The sequence below is a fragment of the Mobula birostris genome, chromosome 11, assembly GCF_030028105.1.
Source record: "Mobula birostris isolate sMobBir1 chromosome 11, sMobBir1.hap1, whole genome shotgun sequence".
Taxonomy (NCBI): domain Eukaryota; kingdom Metazoa; phylum Chordata; class Chondrichthyes; order Myliobatiformes; family Myliobatidae; genus Mobula; species Mobula birostris.
This window is the reverse complement of record NC_092380.1, coordinates 98,496,802-98,520,544: the sequence shown is the minus strand read 5'-3', so window position 1 is coordinate 98,520,544 and position 23,743 is coordinate 98,496,802. Positions and strand designations below refer to the sequence as shown.

Genomic DNA, 23,743 nt, shown 5'->3' with positions numbered 1-23,743 from the left:
AGTCCAGCTGGTGTTCTTCTCCTGATGTCTCTCCCCATAACATGCACATTCTCTCCTTTCAGATACAGTGGAGGGAAGTGTATAGTCATGCACTTTGGGAGAAAGGTGTGGACTATTTTCTAAATGGGGAGCAAATTCAGAAATCAGAGATGCAAAGGGACTTTGGAGTCCTTGTGCAGCATTCCCTATGGGTTGACCTTCAGGTTGAGTCGGTGGTGAAGAAGGCAAACGCAGTGTTAACATTTGTTTCGAGAGGACTGGAATATAAAAACAAGGATGTAATGCTGAGGTTTAATAAGGCATTGGTCAGACCACACTTGTAGTATTGTGAGCAGTTTTGGGCCCTTTAATCTCGGAAAGGATGTGCTAGCATTGGAAAGGGTCCAGAGGATGTTCACGAGAATAATCCCAAGATTGAAAGGGTTAATGTATAAAGAGTGTTGGCTCTTCATAGAGTTTAGAAAAATTGGTGGGGGAGGGGTTCTCATTGAAACTTATAAAATACTGAAAGGCCTTGATAGGGTGGATATGGAGAGGATGTTTCCTATAGTGGGGTGTCTAGGACCAGAGGGCACAGCCTCAAAATATAAGAACATAACTTTACAACAGCTATGAGGAGGAGTTTCCTTAGGTAAAAGATGGTGAATTTGTGGAATTCATTTCTACAGACAGCTGTGGAGACCAAGTCTTGGGGTATATTTAAGGTGGAGGTTGATAGGTTCTTGATTAGTAAGGGCATCGAAAGTTACAAGGAGAAGGCAGGAGAATGGGGTTAGAGTGAAATTAAATCGTCCATGATCAATGGGACAGATGACCTGATTCTGCTTGTATGCCTTATGATCCTATGGACATGTCCCACTGATGATGGAAACAAACCAAGTTTCATGCAAAATGGTAGTGAAATTTAATGCAAAATGCATCAAGAAATATGAGGGAAAGAATATGTGGTTAAAATGGATAATCAATCATGATTGTCCTGAATGGTGGAACAAGCTTGATGGACTGAATAGCCTACACCGGCTCTTGTATTCCAGTGGAATTTCCATTTACAGGGAATCGAAGTTATGAGTTGGTGAAGTGGAGTAGGTGCCAACATCAGATCTGACTGATCATGTTGGATGGTGGAATAGCTCAAAGGATTGTATGGTTTCTCTTTCCTATAAATTTGACAGGATCAAAAGTTTTAATTTGAATCTGTTCAGTTGTCAGTACTGTAGTCCCTTGAGGTTGTAATCCAGACTTCTGGGGGACGGGAGGTGGACCCAATCATTTAGCTTCCTTTGTAATGGTGGCTGTTGAGCATCTTATCTCATTAGGTATTGTCTTCACAGATGTCGATGAGATCTGGGAGCACATGGTGGTGAAGCCATGTCCATCTGAGCACACTAATGATCCAGGCCAGGTTCAAGCCTTCCACCTCCAAAGCTTGGCGGAGGCAGAGAGGAGGGCCGAGAAAGCTGAAGCAGCTGCTGAAAGGATTATGGAAGACTTCCAAAAATTAAGGTACAGGAGATTTTCTAGAACCCTTCTGAAAAATATACAGGCAGTGAATGCAGAGAGCTGCAACAGACAGATGATCAAGAGTCTAGACTTGTGGTTCAGTTGAGCTGCTGGTATATTTAATGAAATATTCATGTTAATTAATTTTGTCTTTGTTTATAGGGTAACTGCACTGAGTAGACAAAGTCAAATCTGTATTTACATTTAATCTACAGACAGCTTTATTTTCATGTTAATCTGTTCTCTCGGAAGAATAATTGTTGCATAAGATATTCCAAACATTTATCGACACCAAATATTATTAGTTGATGCTTTATAAATAATGAAACTAGTAGGCTGAATTTCTCCTACCTTTTTCTTCATATAGATCTTTGATTTAGTTCAAACTATTCTGTGCAGTTTAGAGCTTCATCATTCAATTGTGGTATTGACATGGTTGAGAAGCTTTTAATGATTCAAGAGTTCACTTGGTGGCTGTAGCTTTTTCAATGTCAGTCGAACAAAAGCCTGTAAAAAGCATTCAGTTCTCCTCTCTTAAACCTGTCAGATGCAGTAAAAGTGATATGTTGGCCATAAGCTTTGTTGCCAACCAGTTATTCCTGTTGGAAGGTAGATTCAGATTCTGATTTATTTATTACATGTACATCAAAACATCCAGTGAAATGCACGTATGTTCCAGAGGCATGTGAGCAAATTGCTGGAATAAGGACGGTGTTGGATTTGGCTGTGAGGAGTGCCTGTGCCCACACTCACTCAAGGCTTCTGAATGTAAATTGGTCCTTTTAGCTGAAGAATCAGAAAGCAATAGTGTAGATGACACTCTGCTGCGTGTGAGAACCAATAGAGACAGATAGTTGAAAACCGATGGGAGGACTTTCATCTTGTCTTCATTTAGAAAACTTGATTCAAGTAATATAAGGTGTTTAAAAACTTATCAAAGAATACTGTATCTCTTAAGACATAAAGATGTCAAAAGTGATTCAAATAAAATTTTATGATACAAGGGAGATAGAATAGAAAAGTATTGTGGATATTGGAAATGTAAATAAAAGCAGTCATGGTTGGAAATACTTAGCAGGCCAGGGGGCTTGTGCAGATTGGTTGATATTCCAGATAATTGACCTTTGATCAGAACATGTATAGATGCTCGAATGCAATGTGAAACAGTGTGGTTCTTGTCTTTTTGGGATCAAGGAATGTCACATCAAGATATTTAACTAGTTAACTTCTGAGGTTCCATGGCACACCGTTTACAGAACAACACTAGAATGTAGAACACAGCACTGTTATAGGCCCTTTGATCTATGGTGTGCTGACCCTTTAACTGACTCCAGGATCAATCTAACCCTTCCCTCACACATAGTCCTCCATTTTTCTTTCATCCATGTGCCTATCTAAGAGTCTCTTAATTGTCCCTAATGTATCTGGCTGTATCACCAGAGCAGGGGGTTTGTCTCCAGTGGCTCAAGCAATAGGTATCTCTTAAAAAGAAACAACTGTAAACAAATATTTGGTCTTTATCACAATGTAGTATGTGGAAGACAACAGTGTGCAAGTTGGCAGTCATGTTTCCTGCATTTCAACAGAGAACAAACTTCCAGAAGTTCCTTTGTTGGCAATAAAATGTGTGAATAATGAAAGTCCCTTAATGTTCTCAGATGTCCTGTCCAACTCTCTATGGAGTGAATATGCTCCGAATACAGATGCAAGTGACTGCAGATGCTACTATCCAGAACAGCAGCCTGCTGGAAGAACTCAGCAGGTTGATGAGTATCTGTGGAGGAAGGGAATTAATCAGCTTTTCGGGTTGAAATAATGCTGAAAGTCTGAACGGTCGTGCATTTAAGATTCTTAATGAAATGGATCCTGTGTTTCTGGAAAGGTCACTCAGTTTTCATGAGAAACCTTTTATTATAGTATGTATTTGCACGTAGGTTGTACAAATAACATCTGAATAGTACATCATTGTTATCATTAGATGCCGTGGGAGATCCATGACCATGATTGTTCTTGGCAATTTTTTCTACAGAAGTGATTTGTCATTGCCTTCTGAGCAGTGTCTTTACAAGACAGGTGACCCCAGCCATTATCAATACTCTTCAGAGATTGTCTGCCTGGCGTCAGTGGTTGCATAACCAGTACTTGTGATATGCACCAGCTGCTCATAGGACCATCCACAACCTGCTTCCATGGCTTCACATGACCCTGATTGGCGGGGCGGGGGTCGTGGTGGGGGCTCAAGCAGGTTCCTCCCGCACCTTGGTTGCTTGTTTGTAAGTGCATACCATGTACACTGTTCATTCCCAAATTTTGGAATTCCCAAAATCAAGGCGTCTTGGCTGAAGATCAACCACTATCACTGCTAGCCTTTTCTCTCCAAAACCCATACAGTTGTAATTTTGCAAGGGAACTGCTAAATTGTGTCTCTCTTGTGACTGTTGTCTCTTGTAAGCCCTGCTTGCAAGGTTAAAATGGAATCTATCATTACATTTGCATAACACCCTTGCCCGCTTGTAGATGAAGATGTTTTTTCATTCTTTCCCTCAAATTAAATATTTATGGCAAGAAAACTTGTATGAGACTTTATGTTGCAACTGTGTTAAAAAGCAGCTGTTGCAATGTAATGAGAAATCTTTGAACAGCTGCTTTTCTTGCAGATAAAGATTTGCAAATCCTTTGTGCTACAATCCTGTGGGCCAAATAATAATTGCTTCCGAAATCTGTAATTTAGTTTGTAAGGCAGCAGAGGGAGTCAGAGCATTAAAAGGCTTTGAAGTCTATTGGAAAATTCCATTGTTGTAGAATTGTTGTGGTTCTCAGTGAGTGTGCCTCAAGGCTGTGTTTTAAATTGATTACAGACAATATGTGCAGGATTTCGTGATAAATGTGGATGCCAGAACTGGTACATCAAATGCAAATGCAATAGCAGACCTGCAGGAAGAAGAGGAAAGTGTCTACTTCAGTTCTTACGGGCATTATGGCATACACGAAGAGATGCTGAAGGTGAGGTTACGAGCCTATAAGGTTACAACTTCATGGTGAAGTGATTTTTTTGTCCTGCTTTTGCTTTCATTATCCCTTCCAAGAATCTGTCTTTGTTATTCCTTTGTATTCCTTTTCCAAAGTGTCTTTGAACCTTAATGTTTCAGATTTAGCTCCGGATGTTTGGTGAGAATGAATGATCACTATCAAGGGCTTGTAGAGAGTAATTGAAGCATTAAGTGGAAGCTACTGGAAATCTGAAATGATTGCAGGAAATGCCAAAAATACTTGGCAGGTCAGGCAGCATCCACAGAGATAGAAACTGGTTATTAGTTTGGATCAGTGGTCAGATTCACTTACAAATACTCTATTTTTTTTGGTTCTTATCAGGAATAGGTCTTATTGTTTATTAAAGTGGAAATCATAATTACTTATTTTTGTTTAGAGATAGAGCATGGTAACAAGCCCTCCGGCCCAGTGAACCCGTGCCACCCAGTTACACCCATGGGACCATTTAAACTACCAACCTGTATGTCTTTGGGATGTGGGAGGAAGTTAGAGCATCTTTAGGAAACCCACATGGCTATGGGGAGAATTTACAAGCGTCACTGCACCTCAGGTGCCAATTATCCTAAATAAATTTTGATATTCCCATTTTCCAGCCTAATTATATCATGAAATGGAGCAGAGTATTTGCAGAAAGATTTGGTGAAGAGTTGCATTTCTTATATTAATGCATTGTCCAACTTCTGGCCGGAAGGGGACAGGAGGAAGCATTAAGTACAGAAAATATATGATTGCCGGCTTCTTACTTTATCTCCCCCCTTCCCCCAGCCGCCTACCATTCCCTGACCTGGTTTCACATATCACCTTCTAGCTTGCAACACACATCAAAGTTGCTGGTGAACGCAGCAGGTCAGGCAGCGTCTCTAGGAAGAAGTACAGTCGACGTTTCAGGCCGGGACCCTTCGTCAGAACTGGGTTAGTTAGTCGTTAGTCCTGATGAAGGGTCCCGGCCTGAAACGTCGGCTGTACCTCTTCCTAGAGATGCTGCCTCACCTGCTGCGTTCACCAGCAACTTTGATGTGTGTTGCTTGTATTTCCAGCATATGCAGAATTACTCGTGTTTGACCTTCTAGCTTATACTCCTTTCTCCACCCCCATCTTCTTATTTTGGCTTCTTCCCCCTTCCCTTCCAGTCCTAATGAAGGGTCTAGGTCCAAAACGTCGGCTCTTTATTCCTCTCCATGGATGCTGCCTGACCTGCTGAGTTCCTCCAGCGGTTTGTGTGCTAGTTACTGCCTGTTACGCCACTGGCACTGAAGGTCGTCCATCAGGTGCACCCCTCCCTGGAAGAGGAAATTTAAAGATACGCCAACAGCGGAAATTCTGGCTGGCCAAACGCTTTAATTCCGATTCCCATTCCCATTCTGACATGTTGGCCCATGGTCTCCCCTCGTGGCAAGATGAGGCCACCCTCAGGGTGGAGGAGCAGCACCTTATATTCTGTCTGTGTAGCCTCTAACCTGATGGCTTTGATATTGATTTTCTCTCCCCCTTTCCCCTTCTTCTGTTCCCCGCTCTGGCCTCTTACTGCTTCTCCCTTGCCTATCACCTCCCCCTGGGTCAACATCTCCTTCCCTTTCTCCTATGGTCCACTCTCCTCTCCTATCAGATTCCTTACTCTCCAGCCCTTTATCTTTCCCACCCACCTGGCTTCACCCATCACCTTCTAGTTTTCCTCCTTCCCCTCCCCCTCCCTTTTTTATTCTGGTGTCACCTCCTTCCTTCAATAGTGAAGAAGGGACATGGCCCGAAACTTTGAGGGATCTATGGACCTGGACTGCAAGATCCCTCTGTTCCCCTGCATTGCTAGGAGTCCTGCCGTCAACCCTGTCTGGTGGCTTCAAATTTGACCTTCCAAAGTGAATCACTTCGCACTTTTCCGGATTGAACTCCGAGTACTTCAGTGTTGTGAGAATACCTGCTTCCTTCAGCCACTTAAGCAGTCCAGATCCTTCTGACCTGTGAGAGCTATGAGAATCAAAGGAGCTGGTTTCCATGTATCACCATCAAAAAAAAACTATTGCACGTGTAAAAAACTTAATTATTATTAAAGACTAATATAATAATAAACACAGGAAATTCTGCAAATACTAGAATCGTGAAGAAGGGTCTCGGCCCAAAATGTCGAGTGTTTGTTCATTCTGTGGATGCTGTCTGTCCTGCTGACCAGCATTTTATGTGTGTGACTAATGAAATACCGTGTTTTATGTCAAAGGTTTAGAGTATGAAACTGATGAAGTGCAGTCCCATTTGTTCAGACCACAGAATTGTGCATTCAACTTTGAGTTTTAGCTTTGGGAAGAGTAAACCTGGAATGGAATAAACATTTGGAGGTTTTGGCAACACACACACAATGCTGGAGGAACTCAACAGGCCAGGCAGCATCTATGGAAAAGATTACAGTCGATTGTTTTGGGCCAAGACCCTTCATTCGGACTGGGGTAGTCAGAGCAAGGTGGGGGTAAGGGAGGAAGAAACACTCAAAAGCTTTGGGCTGAGATCCTTTCTCAATTATAGCGAGTATTTGTAGATCAATTGTAGTTCTAGAAATGGACATTTCTGATCAAGAGAGAAGCTCGCTCAAGAACATTTCTCAGGAATGGAGCCCTTATGTAACCCAGGGATTGTATTGGCTTTTGAAGAGTTACCATAAAAGTTCACTGGACAATATAGTCAGGATGAGTATAGGTCTTAGAGCCTTCAATCTTGATGCAGTGCGCCTTGATGGCTCTGGCGTAGGGTCAAACATGACCAAAGGTGACTACTTGTCTTTGAATGGAAAATCCCACAAAAGGTAGTGTATTCGGCCCAGAACATCATGGGTAAAGCTCTCCCTTCCATTGAGCACATCTACACGGATTGCTGTGTCAGGAAAGCAGTATCCATCATCAGGGACATACATTACCCAGGACGTGCTGTCTTCTTGCTGCTGTCATCAGGTTGAAGGTACAAGAGCCTCAGGGCTCAAATCACCAAGTTCAAGTACAGTTACTACCCCTTAACCATTAAGCTCTTGAATCAAAGGGGATAACTACACTCACTTGCCCCATCATTGACATGTTGCTACAACCTATGATCTACACTCTTTATCTCATATCTCATGTTCTCATTATTTATTGCTATTTCGTTGAATTGGCATTTGCACAGTTTGTTATCTTTTGCACGCTGGTTGATCTTTCACTGATCCTATTTAATTAGGAAAATGAATCTCAGGGTTGTATATAGCGACATATATGTACTTCGATAATAAAATTTACTTTTGAACTTTGAGCATATAAATGGTGTTGAGTATCGGCAGAAGAGGTAGCAAGAACCCGTACCATGGGTGACAGACTTCAGTGTTTGTGGCTAAAGGTGGAACGGTCATCCCACCACTGACGAGCTGATAGTGTTCTGGTACAGACTGGACCCACAGCGAATGGAGAAAGAACCAGCATGAGGAGAAAGGCTGTCCTCGACATGATACCCACCTTGGCGGAGCTTGCTGTCAGGAGTAGCAAACACATGGATCTTGCTGTGACAAAACCATATACACACACTGGCAACATGCTTTTTTGTGGGGCACTGCCGGTGTGCTAAGTGTGCAGCTCTGAAGTTGGCATCCATTTCAAGTGCTAAGTGCCTTCAGCAGCAGAACTGTATTCTACCACATTCCATAAATTAGTGACTTTGATTGTCCTTCGTTTACCAGTTAGTGTCGTGGTTTCTCGTTTCTTACAAACAACAAGGAGACGCAGAAAATCCTTCAAGATGTTTTAAACTTTAATTTGCAAATCAGAGCTGAGACAATCAGAAAGCTAGTAGCTGACTGCCCATCGAGGCTTGTACACAGCATTTTTTATAGCAATCTCCTATCTTAGCTACATTATCATATCCAGACGGCCTGTGATCACATATCATCAATACATCCGCTCTCGACCTTCCACTATTGTTTTACGCCCCAATTTAATTATGTCCTAGTTTACTTTTTAGACCAGGTGTCCCCTCATCCCTAACCACAGTTATTTCTTAATTGGTCTTGTTTTGACATACTGCCACATATTTCATTACCTTACTCGCCACTGTTATCTTCCTACTTGGTTTCATTCTAGTTCTCTTCATGAATTAATAGTGATTAGGTCAAAAGTCATGGCTACATAGTGAATACCCTCTATTCAGCTAGCAGTGGTTACATAGTAAATATAGAAAATATAATGTGTGCATTTGAGTGAATACTGAAATACTGTTGAGTAAATATTGTAAATACTGTAATACATAGAAAATACAATGTATGCGTTTACATTTTCCAATATAATCCTCCCTTTGAGACCCACAGGGTCTCATACAGAGAGAGAGAGGACTGAGAGTCTATGCACAAAAGCTCAAATAAAGCCACGCATTTACTCCCAAATTTGGATTAAACTATAGTTTCCTGCGCTTAAGACTCAAAGTGTTCTCTCCCTAACTCCCTACACCGCTGAGCCAAAAACCCATCCCTTCGTAACTGAGACAGGAAAAAAGACTCAGGAGCCTTCACAGCCTAATCCCCACATATCTCATCTCTCTCCTGTTCGTCTTACATGTCTCGTAGACTGTACGAATACGTCATCGGTGTCTCCTTCTCCATAGGGCTCGACCCAACAATTTCCAGGAGCATCGGAAACCGTTTCGTTGCAGCACGCACTATAAGCAACTTGAGGCATGGAAGAAAACAGCACAGAATGACTGCACAGCTTAGCAATACAATACCAATGGTTACTGCAATCTTGGTCAGCCATGCTCCCCATCCTCCTAGTTTACTATTTAACCAAAGAACTGGTGTCCAAACCCTGCATTTTGTTTAACTTCCTTTCTTAGATTTTTCAGTTTATTCATTGCTCTGGTAAACGATCCCTCCAGACTAGTGTTATTCGGTATAAAAGTACAGCACTGTTCCCCAAACATTACACAAACTCCTCCTTTCTCTGACAATAGCCAGTCTAGTACCTGTCTATTCTGCCACGCCACTCTACTGGTTGCATCGAGCTGCTGCCCCAAGGCCTCTAGTGCATCATCAGTGTAGTTAATGAATCTCTGTTGATTATAATGTATATAATTTATCCATTCAACATTTTTACTAACCCCTATTATAGGTGTAAGTGCTTCCCAGCCCGCAGCAATCTCATTTCTTGCCTTAAATTCATTAGGGATACCTCTCGGCTGTCCTATACTGTCGATTTGGATTGTTGGATCAGGTTCATATTTTCTCTTCCTTCGTCGCAGTATCTGCTGCTTCAGGGCGCCAAATTGTACTTCAGGGGATACCACAACTTCTTGAATCAGCATAACTCGTGTACATGTACTTGTCCAACCGAGGGGGAGCGTGGATCTCAGACCTCCCTCCTTCCCACAGAGCCACCAGGTATCTGCTAACGGGATGGTCTGGGCATCCAGTGCACCATCGGGCGGAGGGGTACCTGTCTTGTATCTCTGGTCTGGGGTTACATCCCAAGTCTTAGCACAGTTACCACTGAAATGTCCAACCAAGAGATCACCCGTCCGTGTGAAACATTCATAACTCAAATGCTCCTGCACTTTGAGCTTTCCCAATGTGGGTGTCTGGCTTCTTTTATTCATAGCCCACGGTCTGCTGTAATTACAGTTAGAGGCAAGCTTGTTTTGATCATACTGCGAGGAAGCCTGGTATAACATACACCAATAAGGGCACATTGGTGTGTTATCAATACATTTCCGATAACAAGGATCTATCCCGCTACAAATTCCCATACTGCAGGTCTTGACTATACTTGGACACTGCTGCGCACACTGCCCCCTCCGCTCCTTTCGCCATTGCGTGCAGGTGGAGGAGTTATAAGGCATGGGGATTACATATTGCACTGGACTTGCCCTTGAGCATAGATAACAATTCTGTCTCTTCATCATTCTTGCTGTATAATTTGCCCATTGGTACCACATGTTCTAGTACCATGGTACGGAGGTAACCATTGTGCTCCTCTTGCTCCTTTCTCTCAGATTTGGTGGGATCCTAACAGTCCCATGCCACATCTGCCAAATTAATGGTCTCCAAATCTGCACAAGAGTATCTGAGTGTATCATCCCGGGGGGCAGGACTGGTCGCCCCCAAGTCGTCCCCATTATCTGAAAGAGTACTACCATCCATAACCCCATCCTTAGGATCTTCGGGCCTGTCCTCAGGACCAAAAATTTCCCTTATTACTTGGTCAAGTTCCTGCGGTTCAGTGTCAGCTTCTTGTTGCTCTTGCCTGTCCCCTACTGTTTGTTCCTCTTCACCACTTACCTCGGGTGGCCCACCTGACTGTACCTGCGGGATTGCTCTAGTGCAGTGATTGAGATGATACCAGGTGGAGCGTCCTTCCACTTGAACTGCGGTGGGTGATGCTTTGGTCACTGTAAAGGGCCCTTCCCTTCTGGGTTCGTTCCACTTTCTTCGAAACGCTTGCACGTAGACCTGATCGCCTGGCTTGATTGGTCCTTCCCCTTGATCAATCTCTGGCTCTTTCTGTTTTTCCTGTATGTAAATAGACTTATGCATCATAGTTAATTGCCGCATGCATTGTTTTAATTCCAATTTCAATTGTTCCAAACTAGGCCCTTTATATGGTCCTCTCCACCAGGGCACTGGCATGGGCCTTCCGATTAGCATTTCATGCGGTGTTAGACATGTCATCCGATTAGTCTGCATGCGGTAACTCATTAATGCTAACGGTAGTGCATCGACCCAGTTGAGTTTAGTATCTGCACAGATTTTGTTTAGCTTGGCTTTTAAGGTCCCGTTAATTCTTTCCACCATACCCTGCGATTGAGGGTGATACACACATCCAAATCTCTGCTTTATTCTCAGTGCTCGCAGGACTAACTTGACCACTTTTTGAATGAAAGCTGAACCATTGTCTGAGCTAATTTCTGTCGGTATCCCAAACCTTGGGATCACTTCTTTTGTCAGGAATTTCACCACTGTTCCTGCCCCTTGATCTTTCGAGGGTACTGCCTCTACCCATCTGCTGAATCTGTCAATTACCACCAATATGTATCTTTTCCCTCTTACTGTTTTTATCATGTCTACATAGTCAATCACTAGGTGTTTAAGTGGCCCTTCAGGTAAGGGTATATGACCTATTGGGGTTGTAATTCCTTTCCGAACATTATTCTGCACACATACCTCGCACTGTGACAACACATGGTCTACTGAAGCCTGTAAATAAGGTGACCAAAATCCATCCTTTTTTATTTTCCTTATTACTTCCCCCCTTGCACAATGATCCATCCCATGTGCTTCTGAGATCAGGATAGTCAGTAAAGGGGTGGGAGCTACCAGTAGGCCATCTTCCGTGGTCCATAGGCCTTCTGGGATTTGCTTGGCGCCCCCTTTGTCTCCACAGTGTTTGTTCTGCCAAAGTTGCCTTTCCCTGTATTTCAGTTAGGTCCTCTACCATAGGTTCCGGCTCTAGACTTACCTGGGGTGCGCTGACAACGGATGTACACCCTGACGCTTTCCTGGCTGCTTCATCTGCAGCTTGATTTCCCTTTGTTACTGTATCATTTCCTTTTTTATGTGCCTGGCATTTTACTATAGCCAGTGCTTTAGGTTTCATCAGCGCTTTTATTAGATCTAAAATCTGCTGACAGTGCTGTATGGGATCTCCATAGCTCTTTTTAAAACCTCTCTGTTTCCACACTGTAGATTACTCCCCAAGCTTGTATGTCCTGCTTCCTTCATTATTTTCCTTAGTGGCGTTACAATTTCAGCACATTCCCCAATCCAATCTGAACTATATCCTGTCAGTCCCAGAAACGTCATCATCTGTCTCACTGTCTGGGGCTTGGGAGCTTTAGTTATAGCCTCAATTTGATCCGGTGCTATCGCCTTCACTCCCTTGGATATCACTCTACCTAGGTATTCCACCTGTTGCTTGCAAAATTACAGCTTCTTTCTAGATACCTTATGCCCTCCATGCGCCAGTCTCTCTAAAAGGGTTATGGTATCCTGTTCACACTGTCCCTCACTCTCGGAGCAAATCAACAAATCATCCACATACTGTATCAATGTACTTTCCAACGATATGCCCTCTAGGTCCACCTTTAACACGTGATTAAATACGTGTGGTGAATGTTTAAATCCTTAAGGCATTCTAGTGTAGGTATACTGGTTGTTCTGTATGTAAATGCAAATAGGTACTGACACTGATCTGCCAGGGGAACGCTGAAAAAAGCCGAACACAAATCAATCACTGAAAAATAGTCTGCCTCTGGTGGAACATTAGTCAAGACCGTGTGTGGGTTGGGAACTACCGCTGGCCAGTCCTCCATTACCTCATTCACCGCTCGCAAGTCATGCACCAGTCTCCATTTAGATTTATCCGCTTTAAGGACAGGTAACAGTGGGGTATTACATGGGCTGTCTGTCCTTAGTACTCCTGCCTCCAGTAGCCCCTGTATCGTTGACGCTATTCCCTCTTCTGCCTCTGGTTTCAGGGGATATTGTGGTCTCCTGGGTGGAACTGCTCCCTTTTTCAGCTTTATTTCTACCGGACTAACTGTTCTTATTTTCCCTACATCCATGTCATGTTGTGACCACAGAATAGATGGTAACCTATCTAGCCTGTTATCTCTCTGCCCCCTTCCTTGGGATTTCCAGTCCTGTCAGGGCTGCTGTTTAAATTTATTCTGTCCCTGATAGGGCATTTGCGGGAAAAGCTTCCCCAAAGATGTTTATTATTGGCATGGGGTTTTCCGGACTCTGTCTTACGGCACGACCGGTCCCTCCATATAATGGCATTTCATTCATTTCAACGGCTGTGCTTAAATCGGTCATTGCTGGCTGCATCTTCTTGCCTTTTTCTTTTTCCTTCTTTTTAAGTTCTTCAAGCTGCATTTGTAGCAGCTTTCTTTGCTTCTTGCTCCTCAGTCAACTTTCGTTTGTCTTTTCGATATTTTTCGACCGTATGGGCTACGTGGTCCCTGAATTCCTGTGGGGTCATTGACATCAGTCCGGCCACTTCCCCAAGTTTAAACTTAACTTGGGAAGGCATCGCATCCAAAACAGCACTTCGGAACATCCAGGTCATAAACGGGTTGCCTTCCACCTCTTGTTCAATTTCCAGTCTCCATTTTTCCAACTGATTTTCTATGTAGGCTACTGGATTTTCAGTGTTTCCCAGTGGATCCCCTTTCATGGCTTTGGGGTCCATTCTGGGTGGATAGAGCTCCCTGAGGGACCCCCATACCCTCTGCCTCACTGTGTCAAATCTGGCCCCGTCAATCAGTGTGCTGTCCGCATTCTGTATGCCAGCCGCTTCCATCAACTCTTATAGTTTGGAGGTTCCCTTCAGCCTTATCAGCAGCGCCTTTAAATCTCCCATAGCCAACATTCGTCCCGTGGTTTCTTCCTCAAAGGCCCTAATCCACTTCCCTGCACCCTCATGTAGGCTGGGCAGGGTGTTTTTCAGCCCTTCCAGGTCCTGGGATCCCCAAGGAATATACTGTACTTGTCCCAATCCTTTTACTAACAACGGCATTAGCTGTTCACTGTTTTATCCAGAGCCCACAGTCTTGTTATATCCCGGCCCAAACCTGAGCTAAAGTGTTGAATTCAGAAGTGAAGTGAGAATGAGGGCCCTTTTCGTCATGGCAGCAACAAGGCCTGGTAAAGTGGAATTCAGTGTGAATCAGGAAGAAAGCTCAGCAATGGCTGGAATCAAACCTAACACGAAGGAAATGCTAATGCTATGGTGGCACAGCGGTTAGCACGATGTTATTACGGCTCAGGGCGTTTCAGAGTTCAGAGTTCAATCGCAGCACTGTGTAAGAAGTTTGTTTGCTCTACCCGTGAACTCCATGGGTTTCCTCCTGGTGCTCTGGTTTCCTCCTACAGTCCAAAGACGTACCTGTTAGCACGTTAATTGTCCTATGATAAAGCTAAGTGCTAAATAGATGGGTTGCTGGACAGTGTAGCTCATTGAGCCTGAAGGACCGGTTCCATGCTGCATCTCTAAATAACATAAATAAAGTAAAATGAAATAGTTGTGTTTTTTTAAGTTATCCTTCATCTCAGCACTAGCATAGGAGTTCCTCAAGGCAGCGGCAGTGTTCGTGATATTCAGCTGCTTTATCAGTGACCTTCCACTAGCTTAAAGTCGAACTTATGATTGTTTGCTGGATAATATGTAGTATTTGGTTCCATTTATTACATTTCAGTAACTAAGGTAGTCTGTGCCCATGGTATAGGAATTTGTGGATGACAGGAGCAGACAAGTAACATTAAGGATATACATCTTCACTAAGGACCTTTAATCACAGTTAAAATCACTTTACCCTTCCCCTATCACAATGACGAAGGCAACCTGTCCCTCCTTGTTCTCGAATTCTCTGCTGCCTTGAATGTCCTTGAGTCCTTCCCTGCCCCCCACCCCCGCCAGCACCCCTCTCATCTGACTTTGCTGCCTTGCTCACAGGGAGAATCACCACAATGGCTCCGTCCCCATGCCTGTACTGTTAGAATAAGTCAGGAGTGAGATACTTGAGGTAGGATGTCAGTCGTGATCTCAATGAATGATGGAATAGGCTTGAAGGGCCTTTTGGCCTCCTCCTGCTGTTTCCTTTGTTATGCCCTGGGGGTGTCTAAGAGGATCTGCTCTTGGTTCGCTCCTTTGCAGTCCTTTGCATCATCTGAATTAGCACCAATTTCCACAGTGATAGAAAACTACAGCACAGAAACTGTCCCTTCAGCCCATCTAGTCTGTGCTGAACCATTTAAACTGCCTAGTGCCATCAACCAGCACCCTGACTTTAGCCCTCCATACCCCTCCCATCCATGTACCTATCCAGATTTCCCTTAAGCATTGAAAATAATCTCGCATTCACCACTTGCACTGGCAGCTCCTTCCACACTTTCGCCACCTTCTGAGTGAAGAATTTTCCCCTCATGTTCCCCTTAAATATTTCACGTTTCGTTCTTAACGCATGACATCTAGTTGTTGTCGCACCCAGCCGCAGTGGAAAAAGCCTGCTTGCATTTACCCTGTTTATACCCCTCATAATATGGGGAGAAGGCAGGAAAAGGGTACTGATTGTGGATGATCAGCCATGATCACAGTGAATGGTGGTGCTGGCTCGAAGGGCTGAATGGCCTACTCCTGCACCTATTGTCTATTGTCTATAAAGTTCTAACCTGTTCATTCGCCAACTTGCGTCAACAGTGATAGGAGTTCTTCATTTCCTTATCTACCAACCCATCAACCTCTGCATCCATCGCATCATCCTCTGCAACTTCTGTCACCTCCAAAGGGATCTCACCACTAAACATATCTTTACCTCCCCCTCCCCCCCACACCTATTCACAGGGATCGCTCCGTCTGCAATTCCCTTATTCTTTCATCCCTTAACTAATCTCCCCCCACTGACATGTAGACCAAGTGTTACACCTGCCCATACACCTCCTCCCTCACCTGTCCAGGGCCCTAAGTAGTCCTTCCAAGTGAGACAATACTTCACTTGTGAATCTGCTGGGGTCATCTAATATGTCCGGTCCTCCCGATGCAGCCTTCTCTACATTGGTGATACCCATCGTAAATTGGGCGACCACATCGACGGGCACCTCCACTCCATCCAGCACAAGCAGAACTTCCTGGTGGCCAAACATTTTAATTCCGATTCCCATCTCCATTCAGTCATGTCCATGGCGTCCTCGTGTGTCAACATGGGGCCACCCGCAGGGCGGAGGAGCAACACCTTTTATTCCCCCTAGGTAGCTTCCAACCTGATGGCATGAATGTCGATTTCTCCTTTCAGTGAGAATATTTCCCCTCCCTTCCTCTTCCTCCCATTCTGACCTCTTCTCACCTGTCTACTGCCTCCCCGGTGCCCCCCTCCTTCCTTTTCTCCTTTGGTTCACTCTCCTCTCCTATCAGATTCCTTCCTCTCCAGCCTTTTACCTTTCCTACCCACCTGGCTTCACCTGTCACCTTCTAGCTAACCTCCTTCCCTTCTCCCCCACCTTTTTATTCTGGTATCTTTCCCTTCCTTCTCCATCTTGAAGAAGGGTCTCTGCCTGAAACGTCCACTGTTTATTCATTTCCATAGATCATGCCTGACCATAGAACCACAGAATGCTACAACACAGGAAACAGGCCATTCGGCCCCTCTAGTCTGTGCTGAAACTTTATTCCGCTAGTCCCATTGACCCACACCCAGTCCATATCCCTCCAGACCTCTCCCATCCATGTGTCTATCCAATTTATTCTTAAAACTTAAGAGTGAGCCCGCATTTACCACGTCAGATGGCAGCTCGTTCCACACTCCCACCACTCTCTGAGTGAAGGTTCCCCCTAATGTTCCCCCTAAATCTCTCCCCTTTCACCCTAAAGCCACATCCTCTCGTGTTTATCTCTCCTAATCTAAATGGAAAGAGCCTACTCGCATTTACTCTGTGTATACCCCTCATTATTTTGTAAACCTCTATCAAATCTCCCCTCATCCTTCGGGGGTTGCTGGGCCTGCTGTGGCTCAAAGGGCCTGAAGGACCTATTCTGTGCTGGATCCTCTAAATAAATAAATAAAGGCTTGAACGTCTTCAAGATACATGTATCAAAGTTAAATGGCCAAATGCTTATGAGGTTTCTTATCCCAAGGACTTCAGAGGAAATGGGACATGTTTTCCCTTGATGTTTTTTGTTTTAAGATTGAAAAACAAATGGCTGCAGCTTGCAATCACATCAAGGAATCCAGCTATTTCAGCTCGGGTAGAACTGAGCGTTAAGGACAGTGGACTGTGTAAAGATTGTTCACCTTCACCGAACCAGTTGGTCAGCCTTTGCAAGCTTCTGCAGATCTGACTGACACCAAATGTCAAATCACAGTATTGTTGAATTGTTCTTCTTTCATTAAACAAAATAAATGCTGTGTGTAAATTCCAGCTGCATTCTCTGCCATCTATTTGAAATGTGACTCCTCAGATCAGTCTGCTTGCTTTTAAATAATGAGGACCATACATTGTCACATTCAATACAGGTATTCAATCACGGCATAAACACTGTTAATCTGGTCTGCCTTACCACTCCTATCCCTTTGTTTATTTTAAAAAAAATTTTTTTGTATGTGTGTTGGTTTGTGTGTGTGCGTGGACGTGCGTGCGTGTGTGATGTTGGCGGGACGATATCTTTTTCATGCTTTTAAAAGGCACGGAGTGAGAGAGAGAGACTGTGTGGCGCGCCACTCCTCACGCAGATATTTCGCAGTGTTTTTCTCTTTATTTTACGAGGTCGAGTTGCAATCTTGATACTCAACCCGGCACGGATGGAAAGCGTACTCGGGAGCGGCCCCGACTAGTTTCGAACCCGGGAACCTTCGTTCCAGAATCCAGCGCTGATGTCATTGTGCCACCAGCCAGCCCCTGTCCCTTTGTTTCAAGATTCAAGTTTGTTATGTGTACATCTAAAACTACAGTGAAATACTTCTGTTGCGTTAATAGCCAAAACATCCTGAGGGTGTGCTGGGGGCAGCCCACAAGTGTCGACAAACCTGGTGCCAACATAACATGTTGATAATGCTCGGTAGAACAACATAAAACACAACACTTGAGATCCCAGCATCTGAGTGAATACTTGGGGGGGGGGGGGGTGGGGGAGAGCAGCTCCGAATTAGGCCTGGATGCTCTGGATTTTCTCTTCATAGTCCTAACTGCAGGCGAGCCCTCTTGAGCATTTTAGCACAGCAGTGCTAATGTTGTGAAACATTAAGGCACTAATCATACGAGGGGTGATTGATAGGTTCGTGGCCTTAGGTAGAAGGAGTCAATTTTAGAAAACCTAGCACATTTATTTTTTAACATAAGTCCCTCCTACATTTACACACTTAGTCCAGTGGTCGTGGAGCATACAGATCTTAGACCTCCAGAAAGTGTCCACAGCAGGGATGATTGATAAGTTCGTGGCCTAAGGTAGAAGGAGATGAGTTATACAGCTCTTGTTACATGCACATGCAGTTCAACTCTTTGAGTGATTATGCAGAAAGTTTGAAGTTAATAACTCATCTCTTTTCACCTTAGGCCACAAACTTATTGATCACCCCTGATGAATTATTAACTTCAAACTTTCTGCGTAATCACTCAAGGAGCTGAATGCATGTGCATGTAACGAGAGCCGTATTAACTCATCTCCTTCTACCTTAGGCCACAAGCTTATCAATCACCCCTGCTGTGGACACTTTCTGGAGGTCCAAGGCCCATATGTCCTATGACCGCTGGGCTAAGTCTGTAAATGTAAGAGGGGACTATGTTGAAAAATAATTGTGCTAGGTTTTCTAAAATTGACGCCTTCTACCATAGGCCACAAACTTATCAATCACCCCTCGTAATTTACTTAAACAATGTAGAAATGTCTTACTGCAATTTCTAAGAAAAAAATTATTTGCAATAATTTTCCATTTGTGCCTTAGTGTTATGGGTGTGAAGTTCATTATGAGATGTTTCTTTTCAACACTGGTGTATTTCCAGTGCTTCTCTGGTACCCTGGGTAGAGGGAGCTTTTGTCAGAGATTGAATGTATACTATGAATTGAAAATGATAAAATGCTATGCCTAAGGTTGGGATTAGTTGTTTGACTCATTAAATACATATCTTTGTAAAAATGAATTGATAATTTGCTGTAGGAAAGATGAAAGGGAGTTTACAAATATTTTGCCAATCCTGTTAAAGGCTGCCATTTAAGACATGCTGTTTGTTTGAACTTATTCTATCCTTGACCATAAATTTGCAGGACAAAGTGCGGACAGAAAGCTACAGGGATTTCATGTACTTCAACCCACATATTTTCAAGGACAAGGTATGTTACCTAGCAGCTGCTGGCTCAGTTACTGCCCTCTTGTTGCAGATGATCTTGAAAGGGTTTGATTTAATAGTCTTGGAGTTTATAATGCATTAATATTTTTTTTCGGTGCATAGAAACTGGAGGGTGCTGATAACAAAAGTACAGATCATTGCTGTCATTACGTTGTGTGGTATCCCAAAGTGTTATCAGCCACGTATAATGGGACAGCTGGGGAAGCAATTTTGAGCTGTTTATTTGCATGTTGCTTGTTAAACCTAGGAGATACATAGAAATGCAAGAATACGTAGGGATGTGGTTCCACTGGGTAATCTGAGTTTAAAAATTGTACCATCGTTTGTAATCTATGATCTTTTTTCTCCCCTCTTGAATTCATGAACAGTATGCCTGTGCTGCCTCCATAAAGATAAGTTTAGCTTTATTTGGCACATGCACAGTAGTGCAAAAGTCTTGGGCACATATAGGCTGCCTAAAACCTTTGCACAGTACTGTATTTGTCAACGCAGAGCCAAGAGCGAGTTGGTAAATCTGGCGGGAGGGAAGGATGTTGGGAATGGTGAGGGTGGAGCATCGTGGGAATGGGTGTGGGACAGCTGGCAGAGAAGGAGTGCCAGGGTGGGGGGTGTTGCGGGTGCAGATACACCCAGCCCTGTGACACCAGGCAAAGTCATTTGATTCCAAACAATTGGTTTATTAATCATTACAGAATGCCTCTCTGGTGCTTCCTGCTCCCTCCCATCTCCTTCCCCCCTTTTCCAAACATGATTCCCCTCTCCCTGCCGCCTTCCCACTCTCAGTCCACAACAGAGACCCGTATCAGAATCGGGTTTTTCATCATTCGCATTTGGACACAAGACTTTTGCACATCAAAACGTACAGTGAAATCAATCCATTGTTTGCGTCAATAACCAACAGCCCGATAATTGTGCTTGGTGCAGTCCGTAAGTTTCTGGGTGGTCGTTAGACACATTACCAACACATTTACTGAGTGGTTACACATATAGTTTTAAGTTATTCATGTTTAATTACCTCATTATGATATTACACCTTTTTGTCTACCTGAACTATACTTTCATTGTAGCCGTTGGACTTTATTGTGCAATTTGTTCCCAGTGCAGCCCCCAGTGAGACCTAATTTAGATTGTGGATGGCTTTGCTGAGTATCTTTGCTCCATCCACAATAGAGAGGATTTCCCTGTGGCCAGCCCTTTTAGTTCCACTCCCCATTCCCATTCCAACATGTCGATTCATGGCCTCCTCTACTGCCACAATGAGGCTTCTCTCAGATCGGAGGAGCAACGCCTCATAATCCATCTGGGTTGCCTCCAACCCGACAGCATGAAAATCTATTTTATCCACCTTCAGGTAATTACACCCCTTTCTCTGCTTTTCTATTCCCTATTCTGGCTCCATTCTTTTACCTTCTCCTCTCCCCACCTGCCTATCACCTCCCTCTTGTGCCCCTCCTCTTTCCCTTTCTCCCATGGTCCATTCTGCTCTCCTATCAGATTCCTCCTTCAGCTCTTTGCCTTCCACCCATCACCTCCCACCTTCTCACTTCATCCCCCCCACCTGTCTTTCCCCTCAGCTTCACCTATTACTTTCCAGCTTACATTCCTTCCCCTCCCCTATCTTCTTATCTTGGCTTCTTCCCCCTTCCTTTCCAGTCCTGACGATGGGTCTTAGCTCGAAACATCGACTGTATTCCTCTCCATGGATGCTACCTGACCTGCTGAGTTCCTCCAGCATTTTGTGTGTGTCACTCTTAATATTGTTTACCTCGTACTACCTCTGTGCAAGGTTCTAATGAATCAATCTGTATGAACGGTGTGCCAGACAACTTTTTCACTGTACCTTGGACATGTGACAATAATAAGCCAATTTAACAATTAGTTTCAGTAGGTTTGTATCTAGTATGTGCAGCACAGTGGTGCAGTGATAAGTGTTGACCCACAGTACTTTAAACCTGGATTTGAGTCTAACGTTTGGTTCCAACACTGTGGGGTTTCCTCCGGTTGCTCAAGTATCCACACACATCTCAAGAACTGACTGGTAAGTTAATTGGAAACAAATTTACATACAGCTGGAAAAGAAAAAATCCTGGAAATGTGCAAAAAAAAATTATTTTCGCTGGCTGTGCTTATTTTCAACAACACATAACAGTTTTCTCTTTTAGAGTATTGTTTGAGTAGGTGTCTAGGCCTTTTTAGACCACAAGACAATAAGAAATAGGAACAGAAATAGGCCATTCAGCCCATCGAGCCTGCTGCACCATCCCATCATGGTTAATTTGTGATCCCTCTCAACCCTTTTTTCCTGCCTTCTCCCCGTAACCTCTGAAACCCTTACTAATCAAGGGCCTATCAATCTCTGCATTTTATCCCTGTGTCTTGGCTTCCACAGCTGTCTGTGGTAATGCATTCCACAGATTCACCACCCTCTGGCTAATGAAATTCTTCCTCATCTGTTCTAAAGAGATGTCCTTGTATTCTGAGGCTGTATCCACTTTCTCCCTTTATGGATTGTGAGGGGTCCGTGGTTTCACACAGATGCACCGGCAGTTGGTATATTGGTGAGAAGCTGTTGTAGCAGGCTTCTCGGTGTAAATTCACTCCGCCGCCATCTTATATCTTGCCACAGTTTGCACCTGGCAGCTGTGCGCTCTGTCCCTTAGGTTTTGGTTTGTTCAATCAGTTGTGGTCCTACTGAACCGCTCTTAGTGATGAAATTTAAGTCTCCAGTAGAGTTCCATTGAACAGTACAGCACAGGAAATGGCCATTTAGCTCACAATGTCGGCACTAATTATGTGAATCTGTCTATATCAGTTCATTGCTAGATTTATTTGTGGGAGAGCTTGCCCATTTAAGTCACCAGTTCCCAGATGTTGTTGACAAGGACCTTTCATGGTGACCTAGACTGGGTAGAGACTTTGCCATGTTTGAATCTGTTGTGTTAGTAGTAGTAGTGTGATCACTCAAGTTGAGTATGATGTTCTCCTAAGGGGTTGTCTATTGAAGGGTCTTCAAGTAGTTTTGGAGACTGATCTGAGATCCACACAATCTTGCTCCTTCATCATTTGCTGATTGCCATAGGACCTAATTCAGGATGTTAGGGTAGATTCCCTTATTGAGAAGGCCTGTGAATGACTTGGCTTAACATAGGGAGGCTGATGCTCAGGCAGCCACCACGTAATCCTTGACAGGTCTTGGCCAGAGTAGCATGGAATGTAATAAGACTGGGGTTCCTTCATTGCTGCAGCCTTCCTCCGCCTTCACTGTCGTGTGATGTGTCATCATCTTCCGCCAGCTCCACCGCTAAGGTCTTGATTGAATTACTGTTTGTCTGGAACCACCCCCTTGACTTTACCATTACTAGGGAGCGAAGCCCTAGTTGGCTGAACTCCAGATGGCAATTACCCTTGGGACCTCAGCCTCCACCATAACAGGTTGATGATCCTCTTAGTTGGTGGGAGGTGATTGGTCCAGATTTATTCATTTTCGTTCAATACATCTGATTGGATTATTTTCAGGTGCCATTTAAGCATCAAGCTGATTGTTTGACCTAAAATGGAGATGGTAACTGAGAGGTGACTCCACTGACAGGGCAGAATCCATCTTTGTCATTTTGCGTTGCTACCTTAGGAATTGCTAATAATAATAATAATGACAATAGTAATAATACTTTATTGTCCTGAGTGGGAAATTCTTTCGTTAAAGCAGCAACGTTTAAAAACACTTAGCAGTGTGCTTAACTAATAATAAATACAGAAAAATAATATACACAAAAAATGTACAAAATAAAAAAGCAGAGACTATTGTACTATGATGTGTGTTCTCTCCTCACACAGAGATGAACTGTTGTATATGCTGATTACATATGGTAGGAACGATTTTCTGTAACGGTTCTTGTGATGTCAGAGTAGAATGAGTCTGAAAGGATGCTCCGCTGCTTATTCAGTAGGTCACGGAGAGGATGTGTTGATTGTCCACAATGGATAACAGTTTGTTTAGTGACCTCTCTGCACCACTAACTCAAAAGAGTCTGTTTTGTAGCCAAGTACAGATCCAGCCTTTTTGATGAGTTTATTTAGTCTTTAGCATCACCAGCACCGATGCTGCTCCCCCAACATAAAGCTGCAAAGAAGTTCGCACTCGCTACAACAGACCGGTAAAAGATCTCCAACATCCTGTTGCACACATTAAAGGATCTCAGCTTCCTTAGAAAATAGTCTGCTCATCCCCTTCTTGTAAACAGGCTTGGTGTTGGTTTTCCAGTCAAGTCTGTTGTCGAGGTGAACGCCCAAGTACTTGTACACTTCTACCACTGCAACTTCTTCTCCCAGAATGTATACAGGACTCATTATCTGCTGAATTGA

General features: G+C 43.7%; 1 protein-coding gene across 3 annotated transcripts in view; it reads left to right on the top strand.

The window, feature by feature from the left end:
• Window positions 1–23,743, top strand: part of prmt3 (protein arginine methyltransferase 3) — a 286,249-nt gene that overhangs the window by 24,834 nt on the left and 237,672 nt on the right. For 2 of the 3 annotated variants that reach the window (XM_072272744.1, XM_072272746.1), the window contains exons 6-8: window positions 1,332–1,503; window positions 4,359–4,503; window positions 19,299–19,364. In XM_072272744.1, the coding sequence (XP_072128845.1) occupies window positions 1,332–1,503; window positions 4,359–4,503; window positions 19,299–19,364 (383 nt within the window). The remainder of the gene's footprint in view (window positions 1–1,331; window positions 1,504–4,358; window positions 4,504–19,298; window positions 19,365–23,743) is intronic. The other variant, XM_072272745.1, reaches the window with a different exon arrangement.